General features: G+C 40.7%; 1 protein-coding gene and 1 non-coding gene across 3 annotated transcripts; both read left to right on the forward strand.

The window, feature by feature from the left end:
* Nucleotides 1–4,085: 4,085 nt before the first annotated feature.
* On the forward strand, nt 4,086–4,159 carry trnat-agu (transfer RNA threonine (anticodon AGU)). The gene has a single exon. It is a non-coding gene; the product is annotated as a tRNA-Thr (tRNA).
* Nucleotides 4,160–4,410: 251 nt separating this feature from the next.
* On the forward strand, nt 4,411–13,228 carry lrp3 (low density lipoprotein receptor-related protein 3). 2 transcript variants are annotated; one of them, XM_086306060.1, is made up of 7 exons: nt 4,411–5,053; nt 7,988–8,123; nt 8,203–8,408; nt 9,069–9,685; nt 9,943–10,415; nt 10,590–10,722; nt 10,818–13,228. In XM_086306060.1, exons 1-7 carry the CDS (start codon nt 4,978–4,980, stop codon nt 11,628–11,630), a joined length of 2,454 nt encoding a protein of 817 aa, XP_086162186.1. In that variant the 5' UTR covers nt 4,411–4,977; the 3' UTR covers nt 11,631–13,228. The 2 variants fall into 2 exon arrangements, with proteins under 2 accessions (XP_086162186.1, XP_086162105.1); XM_086305979.1 differs by lacking the exon at nt 4,411–5,053 and having other exon boundaries at nt 7,689–8,123.
* Nucleotides 13,229–14,666: the final 1,438 nt, after the last annotated feature.

Consider the following 14,666-nt stretch of genomic DNA (forward strand, 5'->3'; position numbering starts at 1 on the left):
AAACCTGTGTAAATGCTGGTATCTGATAGGTCACTTGTTTTAGAGGGCTCCTGACATTTGTATTCTATTGGAAAATGCAGTAAGTTATGAGCCATCAAACAAATATGGAACAATGCAAAATAGTGATAATATTGAAGAAGTCACTTGTTGACCCATTAGCGGGAGGCCCTTAAACAGTTCTTTTTTTGGTGGTCATAGTAGTAATGCTAGCGAAGGAGGCAAGGGTTTTGTGTTGCAGTGTGGTGCAGATTAACAGAAAACAAAAATCTGTTTTACAGTTTTCCCAAATTTGGGGATAGTGGAGTATGTAGGAAATGTAAGAAAGTTAAAATGACAATCTAGTAAAAGTCTTTTATTTTAATTTTAACAAGTACATAAGTAATAACAAAATCATTTTATTTCCAATTTTGCTGTGTCAGTGTGAAAAACAATCGTTATTATTTATGGTTATCATGTAAGTTTAAAGACAAGCTTAGACAGCATTTTCACATTGACTTTTCATTATGGAAAGGATGGAATTTTCTTTAGTGCTAAGTCAGTTTTAATTTATGGCAAAGATGAAGTTAGCTACTTCACTGTAGAAGCAAACCCTAAAGTGCTTAGTAAAAGGGTGCCGAACATAAGGCCCGGGGGGTGTAAACGGCCGTCAAAGACTCAAAATGCATCCAGTTGATTGCTTTGGATAGGTGCATTTTCATAAATTTGAGCCTACCCCTTTTCCTATTTATAAGGACCGCCCCATGGCCTTTCATACTTATTTACCAATGTATTAGACAGAATCTTTTTTTATTTTATTTCACCATCTACTATACTTACTATACTATACTACACTCTTGGTTTTATAATGACAATTTAACCCCCGAAATGTCAGACTGACAGATTTCTTTCTTCATACTGTTGACATTGCACTTGTTTTTGTTATATTATAGCATTAAACATGTAGTAAACTTCTTTGTACTAGAAAGATCAGTTTCACTGGTCCAGCTAGCTTAAATCAACGTCCATTGACTAGATGGACTTAAACAATGAATAACAAAATACAAGGAAACTTAGACCCAAACTAATAACAGCTACAACAAGAACTTAAGAAAGCTTCAACATACCTAAGAAAAGAAATATAGCAATAAACCCTGACAAATTGGTAACTCTTTGAAGTGTTACTGGGCATTCACAATCAGTCACTTTGTGCAGTGAGTCAAAGCATTGGGTGGACTGCATCAGGCTAAACTAAATTGATAGAATTGAGTGGACTCGTACTTATAAGAGAGTTAGAACAACAACTAAAAAAACTTAGAATATTCTGAAAAGAACTAATATAGGTTAACTGGGAGGAGCGGTGAAAATTAAGATGGAACAGAGGTGGAGGAAGACGATGTTACATCATGTGAGGAGCAGCAGTGTCCCTCCTCCAGAACAAGTGAAAGTATTTTTTCTTCTTTTTTAGGCACTGTTCCATGAGCACTTTTTTTCTCAAGGATAAGGTTTGTCAACTCATGGATTATTTCTGCATTTTCTTTCTCAAGTTTCTTGCATCTTTTCTCCACATCTTCTAATTCTGCTCCATGTGTTTTCTGTTGTTGCTTTTGCACCTGGATTTTAGTGTTCTTGTTCTTCAAGTAGTTAGAAAGTTCCTGAAGTTCTGTGTTTTTTCTCAGCATTTCATTGATGCTACTCTGCATCTCTGAGCATTGTTTTTCCGGCTTTTTCTTTTCTCCCTCCAGTTCAGTTGTTTTGTACTTCCTTTTTGTTTTGTTTTTTCCTCTGAAGAACAAGTTTTTCTTCTTTCTGTTTCATGCTCCTTCTCTTGAAGTATTTCTTGATTTTTGAGCAGTGTTTCATCAAGAGTTATTTGGAGCACCTTGTATTTTTCTCATCTCTTCAAGTTTGCAATCCATTTCTTTCTGTTGTGTGTCCTGTTGTTCTTTTTCTCGAAGAAAATCTTTATTTCTGTGCAGTGTTTTGTCGAGCCTTAATTAAAGCACTCTGGATTTTTTCCCCCATGTCTTCAAGCTTGGTGTCCATTCCTTTCTGTTTTATCTCTTGTTGGTTTCTCTCTTGGAGCAGCTGTTGATTTTTGTGCAATGTTTTGTTATGCTTTACCTGCAGCCTTGGAGTTTGGACTGCATGTCTCTCTGCTCGATGTCCTGTTGTTTCTTCTCTTGGTGGATTTCTTTATTTTTTCCAGAGCTTCATCAAGCTTTACTTGCAAGCCTTCGTTGTGTTTCTCTGTGTTCTGAAGCTTGCAATCCGTTTCTTTCTGTTTCATGTCCTGTTGCTTCTTCTCTTGAAGCATCTCTTGATTTTTCAGCAGTTTCACTAAGAGTTATTTGGTGCATTTTATATTTTTCCTCTTTCTCTTGAGGTTTGCAATCCATTTCTTTCTGTTGTGTGTCCTGTTGTTCTTTTCTTGAAGAAACTTTATGTCTGTGCAGTGTTTTATTGAGCTTTATTTGGAGCACTCTGGATTTTTCCTTCATGTCTTCAAGCTTGCTGTCCATTTCTTTCTTTGAACTCTATGTCCTGTTTTTTTTTTCTCTTGGAAGATTTCATTATTTTTTTCCAGAGCTTGATCAAGCTTTTCTTGGAGCTCCTGATTCTTTTTGTCTTGCAGAGCCCATTGTTTCTCCTCAATAATACCTTCTTTTTCTTGAAGCTGGTAGGACTGTTTTTTTTTTTTCATTCAGCACTCTTTCACTCATTTTCTTGCCTCAGGGACATAATTTTTTCTCTGTTCATGAGATTTTCATTCTGCATTTCTTCAAAGCGCTTCTCCTCTAGTTGTACGTGTTCACCCCAAGGAAGAGAGCTGAGGTAAGGGTCTAGGGGTTCATCCCATGGAAGACAGCTGGGGTCAACTTCTTGTCTTTCTTGATCATTTCTCTGTATCTTTTATATATATATTTTTTAATTATTCAACTTTATTCAACAAAAATTTACAATGTTTTTCAATCGGGAGACCCTTCAAATCCTCATTCAACTTATTCGTCTTTCAACTCTAACTACTTCCACATATGTTGACCCACAGATACCATTTAAACTTTAAAACGAAGTCAAGCTATTCAGCTTGTATTTATCTTTTCAATATCTTTTATACTTTTTTATTCAGTTCCAGTTTAAGTTTCATGCTTTATTTTCTAATGTACATTTTAAACATGCTCGGCTACTTGCCAGCTTCAAAACCCCTGAAATACAGACACACAGAGACATACACTCACACAGGGAGAGAGAGACAGACAAACACACAAGGAAATACAGACACACAGAGACATACACTCACACAGAAACACACACATACATGTGCGCGCACACACACAGCGCAAATATTCAGTTTTTTTCTCATCTACATTTTAAACATCTTCAGCTACTTTCCAACTTTGAAACTTCTTCATCTGTGTGAACTTTAGCTTTCAACAGTTCAACACTTCAGCCTTCAGGTGAATGTTTCGTCCTATTTCAGCTCATTCAACATTTTTAACAACATTCAGCAGCCATTTCAGCTCAAAACATTCAGCTATCAGCATTTACACTGCAGTTTCTTCAGAAAATGCATTTTCTAGTTCTAAATGTACTAGTTAATAGTAAATACGTGACATTCTATGCAAAACCTTATTGATGGGAATCAAAAGCGTAATATTTTTGCTTAAATTTGAAATAATCTACAGGGAATTGTAATACACACTATCATCTTTTTCGCTTAAGTGTGCTGTGTATTTCAACCCTGTACTCTTACAATACTGAATCCACACCGAAGACACTGCTGCACTGCACTGTTTCTTACACTTTAAAGTTATGCTTTAGTGTCATCTCATATTTATGCTTCCGTTTGACTAAGCCACGTTAATCTCTCCTTTTAGTTGATTGATTTGGATAAATGTAACTTAACGGTGTACTGCTAATTATAACATTTTAGCCCTTCGTATTTTCTAGTACCTAAAAAATAAGATAAAAAAAATAAAAGGGGACAACTTTATATATCACGTCGCATTCACAGGAGAATACATGTAATACACTGAACATAGCAGTGACGTCATTGGACCCATGTATTTCACTATTCATAAATGCCCTTTTCGACAGCTTCCGTCAGCGGCGCCGTGGCTTAGTTGGTTAAAGCGCCTGTCTAGTAAACAGGAGATCCTGGGTTCGAATCCCAGCGGTGCCTTTTAGTTCTTTCTTTTCAGTTGTTTCTTTTGTTGTTCAGTGTGCACCATTTGTCATAACTTTACATTTACATAGTACTTTTCTCTCAGCAAAACACTTTTCCAGGTGTATGTGAAACTCAAAATACGTTATTAAATTAAAAGGGACTGTATAATTTATTTTAAAGTCCAACTTGCAGTACAAGAGTTTAACCACACGAGGGCGAAAGTGAAAGGGCATACTCATAAAAGAATCAGAGCACAAGCGGGCGAGAGGGAGAAGATTGTTATGTATCTTTCCTACCAGAAGCCGTCTACGTAATTCTGTATTTCAGTTCAATATATAAAGTTTCATCTGGAGAAAGAGGGGACAAGGCTTAAGAATTATGTGAGCCACTTTTTTTCATTTAAGATGTGGAAAGCTGAGTAGAGTCAGCCAAAGTTAGAGCGGAAGTAGTCTTCAAGAAAACAAAAAATTTCTAGCTTTGCATCTCAACTGTAATTTTAAACTACAAATCCAAACCCTATATAATCTTGATTTTTATATCTAAGACTATAGTCTATAAGACGTTTAGTTTTATAATGCTGCAAAACTTAACGTTTGCCACGAAGCCTTTATTTTGAAGGGAGTAACAAGAAGCCGCATCGCTAGTTGGAGCTAACTTGATCGTAGCGTCTTGGCTACCGCTGCAAAAGAAGGACACAATGCCTTTTCACGGCAAGGAGGAGCTCTAGCTGTGTCCAGGCTGGACGCAGATGCCGGAGCTAGTGTGGATCGCACAGATGTGGAGCGAACAGCGAAACGCGTGTGGGAGATAATAGCAGAGGTCCCCGCCGGACCATGGGACTGACGGTACTGCCCCTGCTGCTGCCTCTTCTCGGGCTGCTGTGGCTCCGCTGTGCTCTGCTCTGTGCAGGTGAGAAACAACAATGCGTCTCTACACCGCTGTGATGTTTTAGACGGAGGCTTGTTCTAATTAGTTTAGAAAGCTCTGCCTGTGATGTTCACGAACACATGATGGCATGCACAAGTGATCCGCATTGCCCGGTGAAATGTAAGTGGCCATGCTTTTCTATTTCTTGATCCGTGTTCGCATCTTTACGGGAGATCCGGTAATTTACAAAGCTCCTACTATGATTACATCAGTGACTATCAGAGCGGAGCGTCTCTGTGTTCACACCCGAGCAGCAGCAGTGGGTGTTATTTTGTCTACTACTGTGTGTCTCTGATTAAGTGATCTGATAGATGAAGACGGTTTGTTTTCATTGTTTTGATTGGATGGAGGGAGAGCACAGAGGCTATCGTTGTGCAGAAACCTGCGGGATTATTGATCTGTGGTGGGTAAATGATCACGGTTAGTGTGGAAACATGGACGCGCTTTCGCAAATGTGATACTGCTGCTATCGGCATTACATCACTGCTTCTCTGCAGCCAGTCAACCCCACGGTCCCCTCCTCCCCCCTCCATTGTCATACACTGCACTTAATTGGCATTTAAATAAAGAGGAAGGCTGCTAAAGGGACACAGAGTGAGAGTTTGGAGGTGTGTGTGTGATCCAGGTGTTAACATTGTGTGGGGTCGAGGGTTCTGGACTGTGTCTTCATTATGGGGACAGAAAGCCAGTCCAGATAATTCAGGTCTTCAAAAATTAAGATAAAGGGATATGTTCAGGTTAGGTTTTTGGGTTAGACAAGTTGTAGTTAGGGTAAGATCATGAATGTTAAGTCAGGGTGATGTGAGACTGAGGAGAGAAGAGATTTGCACGATTAAAGGGGAACACACCATCCCAACTCAGGAACCTTCAAGCTTTGAGGTTGGCTGATGTGTCCAGTGTGCATGTTGTCCTTATGCCTGGTGCTCCAGCCTGTGTTGCTGTCTGTTCCCCTGTGCTGGCAACCTGTCCAGGATGTCCACGAGTCTAGTCGGATAAGCGGTTTAAAAAGCAAAAAGTCAAAAAAAGAATTGATGTTTTCACACATAAAGTTCTAGGGTGATTGAAGTTGCATGCACAAATACACACACAAGCTGCAACTGCATTCAGTATCTCCACATTTTACCTGAGCTCATGATTATGTGTGGTTTTTGAGAACAATGCAGATTAAAAACTGAAGGGCTTAATGCTGAAGTGCAACCTTAATCCACTTGTTTCTCTCAGGTACGCTTCACTGTAATCAGAGCAGGAAATTAAAAAGGGACATTTACATGCCTTAAAAGCTATAAATGCAATTTCAAATGTTTTTGTAAAAAAACAAACAAAACTTAATATCCCTTTATACACATTTCAGTGAAAGTTTGGCATGGTTTACTCCATTACATTTGTTTGAAAGCTATTAAACTACAGGTTTGATATATGTTAAGCTAAAAAACACACAAATATTATCAGCACCACTGAGGTTTACATCACCTAACCCAAGGTAGCTCCTAAAAAAAACTACGGGAAGTTTTTTCACATCTAATAATTCCAGCGTGATGCTAATAATCAGCCACGGGATCGACATAATAATCTCCTTTAAGGAACATTTTACAGCTGATCTTCATTAAATGTGAATGCAGCGTCAAAACCTATAGATGTAGTTTTCCCACCACTATCTATTAGTGTGTCTTGTGTTGTTACGTTTTGTGTATTCACCTTTCACTGATAAAACACTATTTTAATATTTTGATGACTCTATTGGCGTCTGAGCTGGAGTTGTTCTTGGCTGCAGTGCATTTTGGAGTCTCTGGATGTCATAGAGAAAAGGTTTGCTCCCTGAGCAACTATTGTTGGTGAACTGTTCATGTTCTGTAGTTTAAGCATAAAACAGCAGCTAAATCTTATTTTTTTACATCTGTTGGTAAACCAAAAATAGTGAGTTAATGTGAATTTTCTTTCTCTCTCTCTTTCTCTCTGTGATCAGATTTTTCCAGCATCTGAGTTTGAAAGTAGATGAAACACAAACACAACAGTCAAAATGTGCTTCAGTTCTCTTATTCATTGCACCAAACAACAGCATTGTGTAGCAGCTTGGTCCAGCCCAGTATGTGTAGGTATTTATGTGTGTGCTAAGTTAGTGTGGATAGTCGATATCCGCACTTAAACGATTCCTCCCTCCGCCACCCTGCTTCACTCTGCTGACTTTACTGATTCATCAAGTAAGCCAGAAACAAACAGCACTAAGCAGCAGACTCCCTGCTGTGTGTCAGCGCTGGATCATAGTTGAGCTAATGTTCTGTCTCTGTGGTTTTGGTTAATTAAGAGGCTTGTTAGACAGCGTTTCCTTGCATGTGTTTCATTCTTTCTGTGGCATTAAGCAGTAATGCGATGATTAATGCGCCTGCTCTATATTATTGCTTTCAGCACAAGAATGAAATGAGATACTTCCCATTCCACATTTATGTTGCAGATTATGATGCCGGTAACTTGATCGCTGCGCCTTTACTTAGAAAAACAACAGGATTCAGTGCCTGCACACCACACAGAGGTTTGCGTGTTAGTCCTGGAGCTTTTCCTGGCCTGCTCACACATTTGTGTTGCTCCCTGGAGTAATGGTGTGATGGCAGCAGGAGATGCTGTTGCCTTGGCTGCCAGTTTGGCTGCTGCTTCTGTTTAAAGCTCCATCTGATCAGCGTGGAGCTTCCCCACAATGGCACTAAGGTCATTTGTCTTGTCAGTGAATCGTTTAGTGTTTTTTGTAGCGGTCACAAATAAAAGAATGAGGATAAAACGGTTTATAGAGTGTGGAAGCCAACATTTTGGTAATGCTCGATGTCTGCCAAGTGTTCGTGTTCTTAGTTCTGATGTGCACAAGGAGCATTCAGACCGACCTCCCTAATATGTATGCTGCCATCCCCCCTGTCTTTTTTGAGACAGGCTGCAGCGAGCAGGTGGAGATCCATACAGAGCGGAGGGGTGTGATCTACAGCCCTTCCTGGCCTTTAAACTACCCAGCTGGGGTCAACTGCAGCTGGCATATTCAGGGGGGTCAAGGAGAAGTTATTACCATCAGGTAGAGTCCCTGAAACATACGCTGCATACATATGATATTTCTATAACCGAGTCACCTAAACTCATGTTCCATGCTCCAGTTTCCGTAACTTCGACCTGGCGGAGTCAGGAAAATGCATGGGAGACTGGCTCCTGCTGACACCTACGTGGAAGAGAGAATCCAGGCTATGTGGCTCGGTGCTGCCGCAGCCCTTCATCTCCACCAGGGGGCGTGTTTGGCTCTTCTTCCACTCTCAAGCCAACAGCTCTGGGCAAGCCCAGGGCTTCCGACTCTCTTACATCAGAGGTAAGCTGGAGAATATTTGCATATTGCTTATCCACTCCATAAACATACCAGAGTGCGTGAAAATATTAGAAATACCTCTACAGTTTAATCCATTAGCAACACCCACTGCAAACTCATTATTAAATAAAATGAAATAAAATAATAAATAAATAAAAAAAATAAAATAAAATGAATTATCATGTTTATAACATTTACGTCAGGGCCACCTGCAGTATTTTATATTTGAACATAAGCATCTGTTCTGGGACCTCCCCATGCTTCTATGCGCATATGTGGAAAACACGAGGTGGGTAAAGTAGCAGCAGAATCTCTGTGCAGACCAGAGCATGCATCAGTAACAGCAGTTATAACAACATAGAGGTCAAGATGCAGCATTAAAACAGAGATTTAATAAAGCCATAATAAAGTTTTGTGAGGGTTGAATTAATAGAGCTGTTTTGTATGTTTACACAGGGTTACTGCTTGGTTTGTTTTGATATGATCATCCACAATACTAATGCATTTTTTTTGTTATGGTTTGTCTTTTTTTAAAAAGCTGAGAAAAGCCTAAAACCTGTGATATTGATTGCAGTTGGACATGGCAGACAGATGAGACTGGCAACTATCTCTTGGGGGGTAAAAGTGATGTTTTAGCAGCTAACCAGACATATTCTTTTTTAGGTCACCTAGGTCAGAGCAGCTGTCAGTCAGATGAATTCCTCTGTGGGAATGGGAAGTGTCTTCCTCGCTCCTGGAAGTGCAACGGTCAGGATGAATGTGGGGATGCCTCGGATGAACGCAGCTGCTTGCCGACTCCCACTGAGGCGCAGCCGGGCCTCTGCCCCTTTGGCTCTCTGCCGTGCACCGAGGCCCAGTCCACCCGATGCCTGCCCGCGGGCCTGCGCTGCAACGGAGCCCGGGACTGCCACGATGGAAGTGACGAACTGGGTTGCCCTGACACTACTTGTGGCAAACGTCTGGGGAACTTTTATGGCTCGTTTGCCTCTCCCGATTTTTTCCGTGCGAACCGTAGCGGCGACACTGAGCTGAGATGCTCCTGGTTGTTGGACACTCAGGACCCTAAGCCCATTGTTCTGCAGCTGGACCTGCAGCTGGGGCCTGGAGATTTGCTGCATGTCTATGACGGCCTGCTGCAGCGAGCGGAGCATCTGTTACAGGTGTTGTCATATCACAACAACAGGCGGCCCGCCCTGTTGGAGTCGAGCCGGGGACAGATGAGCGTTTTGTACATGGCCCAGCCTCATAGTCCGGGGCATGGTTTCAATGCTACATATCAGGTACTGAGGTTGGCTAATGTTCATTTCATTCATCGTTTATTCTCATCTATCCTTTGAAATTCTTTCAACCTCTTTTTTTAAAGTTGTTTAAAACTTTTAATTTGTCAAAAGTTACAGTGTTTTTCTTTTTTAATCCAAAGTAACTGATTTAGAAACAGTAACTGCTCTTTTTGTTCAGAAAACACAGTCAGTTAAGTATAGTACAAGTTGTCCCTTCTGTGTCTAGACAGTGATGCATTTCTCCTCCATCCTACCAGGTGAAAGGTTACTGTTTTCCTGGCGAGCGTCCCTGCGGCAGTGATCAGGGCTGTTACTCTGAACGCCAGCGCTGTGACGGCTACTGGCACTGCCCATCTGGTCGAGATGAGGAGGGCTGTCCGATGTGTCCAGATGGAGAGTTCCCCTGCGAGGGTGGTACAGGAATGTGTTACCCAGCCTCTGAACGCTGCAACAACCAGAAGAGGTGTCCAGATGGGTCGGACGAGAAGAACTGCTACGATTGCCAACCTGGAAACTTCCACTGTGGGACTAACCTGTGTATCTTTGAGACGTGGCGCTGTGACGGCCAGGAGGACTGTTTAGATGGAAGCGATGAGAGGGACTGCTTGGCAGCAGTGCCCAGGAAAGTGATCACAGCTGCCCTGATCGGCAGTCTGGTCTGCAGTCTCCTGTTGGTTATTGCTCTTGGCTGTGCCCTTAAACTGCACTCCCTCAGGAACCGAGAGTACAGGTGGGCCCTCATTCTGCCACTAAATGAATGTTAAGTCAGAGGAACGCTGGGATGGTGTTGATTGTTGCAGCTGCCAGAAACTGTAGAAGTGAAAGTATTTTTGTGGGTTTTCAAATAGTTTTCCTGATTTTTCCCTAATCCTGCTCTGTTTTTTCCTTCCTCACTCCTTTACAGAGCTTTTGAGACGCAGATGACTCGCATGGAGGCCGACTTTGTCCAGAGAGAGGCTCCTCCTTCATATGGTCAGTTAATAGCCCAGGGTCTTATCCCTCCGGTGGAAGATTTTCCTGTATACAATCCCACCCAGGTAACAAATTCGCGCACACTAACAGACACTGGCGACGCTGCATTTAGAGAGAAATGAACTTCAGCGTGTTTCTGTTTTAATCCCCCGTCATCCAGGCTTCAGTGTTACAGAATCTTCGGTTGGCAATGCGCAGGCAGATAAGGCGTCACTCAACTCGCCGCTCCACTTCCTCCTCTTCCAGACGACGTCTAGGCCATCTTTGGAATCGCTTGTTCCGTAGTGGAGGACGAGGCAGAGGCCACGCCCCACTCCTGGATCCCCCTGGACCCACGCAGATCACACTAGGGCTTCACAGCTACCGGACTGTCGGGGAGCAGGGACCTCAGAACAGGGCCATGTCTGCAGGTGGGTCTGACGTAGTGGGTGTGGACCTGCCGGAGAGCCCTGCATCGCCTCTCTCCTTTCATTCAGTAGACAGTCCAGAGGAGGAAGAGGACCTGTCACCTGTCAGCAGAGATGGCAGCAGGGCTGCAGAGTCTTCACCTCCCACTCCTTGCCAGAGTGACTCCTCAGTACAAAGTGGACTTCCTCTCTCCCCCCAGGAAGCCTCTGTACCCCTGTGCCCACCCCGGGCATCTAGAAAATTGGTTCTGGAGCTTGCAGTTAACCTGAAGGGGGTTTCCTTAAGACGTTACTCCCCCTTAGGACCTTTGTCCCCTATTTCACCCCCTGTGTTTCCCAGCAGTTCCCAGACACCATCAACTCAACCACAACCACAGGGTTCAGAGGTGACTTCACCCACCGAGCCCTTATTTTCCTCTGTGAAACCAGAGGACAGTGACAGCCAGTTTACTGTGAACGTGCCAAGCAGGGATGAGATGAAACCAGAGGCAAGAAGCAGCCTATGCAGGTTCGGCAGAAGCATCAGTGAAGAGGGAGGAGATTTAGGAAGGGAGACGCTGTGCTGAAAAGTTTAGGATGACGCTCTCCTCACTGTCGAGAGCTGGCAATTGCAATATCAGTTCTGATAAAGTGTCCTTGAGATGTGACTCCACCAGAGTCAGAGGTGAGAACCTGTACTTCAGCCTTTTGTTTGGAGGGGGTACAATATGAAACTCAATAAATATCACTCCATTTCATTATTTGAATGCATAAAATGTGCAGTTGCAAACAATTATGCACATGCAGTCTTATCCTAAGACGAATAAAACCAGCATTAGTCGTTCTTCCTGTAAATTGCTTTCTAAAGCTCATGCCAGAGCTTAACTACTTCATTTAAATGCAAACAGATAGCCCCAATTAGCCCGTTATGATATTTACCCTGAATTTGTTCCAAAAGATTAAATCCAGTTTTGGCCACAAGTACTAATACAACCCACTACTGGCAAAATGTATCTGAAATGCCAAAACAGCCTTTATGTCTTTACCCAAAGCCATTATGCACCGCTACATACTGTGAGCCATAACAGCCTAATGAGTGAACACACAAATTGATCTGATCGATCCTCTATTCTTGTTCCCTTTTATTGTTTATGTTAGTTGTTATTGTTTTATGACATCATTAATATGTCACGGCTGAGTGCATCAATTAAGGATGTTGTTGCTGAAATTTTACATTTTTTTTTAAAATATTGGCAACAAATCCTGTGATTTGTCCACATCAACCTTCTTAAAGACATAACAGCAGTAAGGAGAGAAATCAGACAAAGCCGTGGACATCGAACAGAATAACACACGAGGTGCACTCGTGGAAGCAGGAGTTTGAAACTCTTATGTATTTATTCATTATTTAACACATTTTTGTAATTTCCTTATAAGATCTTATTTTACACATTGATAAATATGATGATAAATAGATGGAATATTGAGCTGAATATTGACTCTACATTTCCATGAAGAGTCAATATTCAATATTCAGGGATTGTTCAGGGATTTGTTCTTCATGGTTACATAATAACAGACCATTACAGATATCACTGGTTGATTTTGGTCTTGTTGTGCGTTTTGTTGACAGTAAGAAATGTCTTGAAATACAGCTTTGAACCGTGTCAGAAAAAGGTTTGATATTTTTTTTTAATAGGTTTTTATATTTTCCTGTGGAGAGTTTGATGAAAATAGCACACCTGGTAGTCTAGGTTACCCTAGTGCAGGCTAGGATAGTTTCTGTCTGAAGGCAGTCATTAAAGCTAGTTTTCCCCTCTGTTTTATAACCTTGTGCTAAGCTAAGTAGGTGCAAGCTATAGTATATATTTATAATTGAGAATTTGGAAGCTTATCTCCCAGAAAAAATATCAACTTTTCCTTTAACACTTGTGCAGTGTCAGTATTGATTCATCAGTCATCATTTTGACCACTTTTAAGAAACATCAAGAACTTATTTATTCACTTTTATCAATTGTAGCTTTAGTTTTTATCTTCATGTATGATCAGTTTAATATAAGCCAAACTTGGATGAAGATTTACAAAGTGAGTCCAAGAATATTGCCTCTAACTCTGTTCAGCCTCTCATCCTTTTCATAATAAACCAAACCTGTCCCGTTAAACAAAGTCCATCCTTTTAAATGAACCCGACTTTATATATATATATATATATATATATATATATATATATATATATATATATATATATATATATATATATATATATATATATATATATATATATATATATATATATATATATATATATATATATATATATACATATGTATATGAGTGTTTGCATTGACCTCCATTCAGTGCACTGACTGTATGTGAATGCCCAAGAAACTTTGGAAAGAGGAGCTTCACATGGAAATACTGTTTGTTCACTGTTCATCCCAGTCGATGACTGGGTCACCGTGGATGTCTGGACTGCTGGTTTATTCTGGTGGAAATTCAAATCTATGCTGTGGAATTTTCTAATACTGGACGCTTAAGCAAAGACCTCTATTTTCAAGTCTTCAGTGGAGACCTGTACAAAGTTTTGCTTTACGTTTCTCTTTCTGCCTTGAAGTTATTGCCTGTTTCTGGGCTGCTTTTTGACACTGGTAACATTTTGCTAATCACTGTTGGACCTTTAAAGAATGTACCAGTCTTCTTTTGTTATAAATATCAGTGATTCCCCCCTCCCACTTGTGCTGCAGGATATTTATACTAGAAGAATAAGAAGCCAATAAGTAGTGTGGGTTTGGAGCAAAAGAGAATTGACCAGAATGCCATTTCGTGTGGAAAAACTAGATCGTTCCTACTGTTTTTTTTTTCTTTAAAATGAGCTGAATGTGCCATGCTACCCTACAAGTTTTGCCAAGAACAGCTGCTATATGTTATGTGCCATTAGAGATATCTCCATAGTCCTTCCAACTAATTTCTGCCTCATAATCTGTTCTCATCTCCAGTTCTTTCTTTGAAATATCAAAAAATAAGCTAATTATATTTATTTATAGTTTTACAGATGTTTTACTTGTGTTCTCTTGTACGTCTATTTAAAAAACATCCGTCCTCATTTAGCTTAAAGTGAAATCGTTTAGCTGCTGTCTGGAAAAAAAATGCGTATCTTGCTTTGTGATTTAGAGACATGCATTAAAAACGCCTTAATGGGGTTTTCCCTGTTGTTGCAATGGTCAAGGAGGGTTTATGAATCAACTCTGTGGTTTACCTGTTTGAAGAGATTAGATTTGTCTTTGTCTAGACAACACTCTTTTATACATGTCATGTGATTGTTAAATATGACTGATCTGGAGGTACAGTGCACTAATATGTCAGAAATCTCAGCTCTGGGATTATTACAGCGAAGAGTAAGAGAAAGGGAACCTTTCAGGTCTTCTTCCATTGTATTTAAGTAGTGATTTATTCAGGATGTAGTCATCAGCTTAAGGAGAGTCATGGTAATTTGGTACAATCTTTAGTGAAATTGTGTTACACTGACTGCTAATGTGGTTAGGTTGATGATTATGACCTGCCAGTTTAGATAAGTGTGTCTTTTCTGTTCCCTGAATTTCAGCGTTTATGCTTTAGCAAAATGT

This window comes from Aulonocara sp. 'chitande type north' Nkhata Bay, linkage group LG1, assembly GCF_057382095.1.
Source record: "Aulonocara sp. 'chitande type north' Nkhata Bay isolate Kocher_YH1m ecotype deep benthic linkage group LG1, A_spYH_male_GT1.1, whole genome shotgun sequence".
In the NCBI taxonomy this organism is placed as follows: Eukaryota; Metazoa; Chordata; class Actinopteri; order Cichliformes; family Cichlidae; genus Aulonocara; species Aulonocara sp. 'chitande type north' Nkhata Bay.

Coding starts and splice junctions, on each gene's coding strand:
- lrp3 (XM_086305979.1), top strand. CDS start 7,876: ATGCTCGATGTCTGCCAAGTGTTCGTGTTCTTAGTTCTGATGTGCACA. Junction 8,124..8,202: donor GGAGAAGTTATTACCATCAG/GTAGAGTCCCTG, acceptor TCCATGCTCCAG/TTTCCGTAACTTCGACCTGG. Junction 9,686..9,942: donor GTTTCAATGCTACATATCAG/GTACTGAGGTTG, acceptor CCATCCTACCAG/GTGAAAGGTTACTGTTTTCC.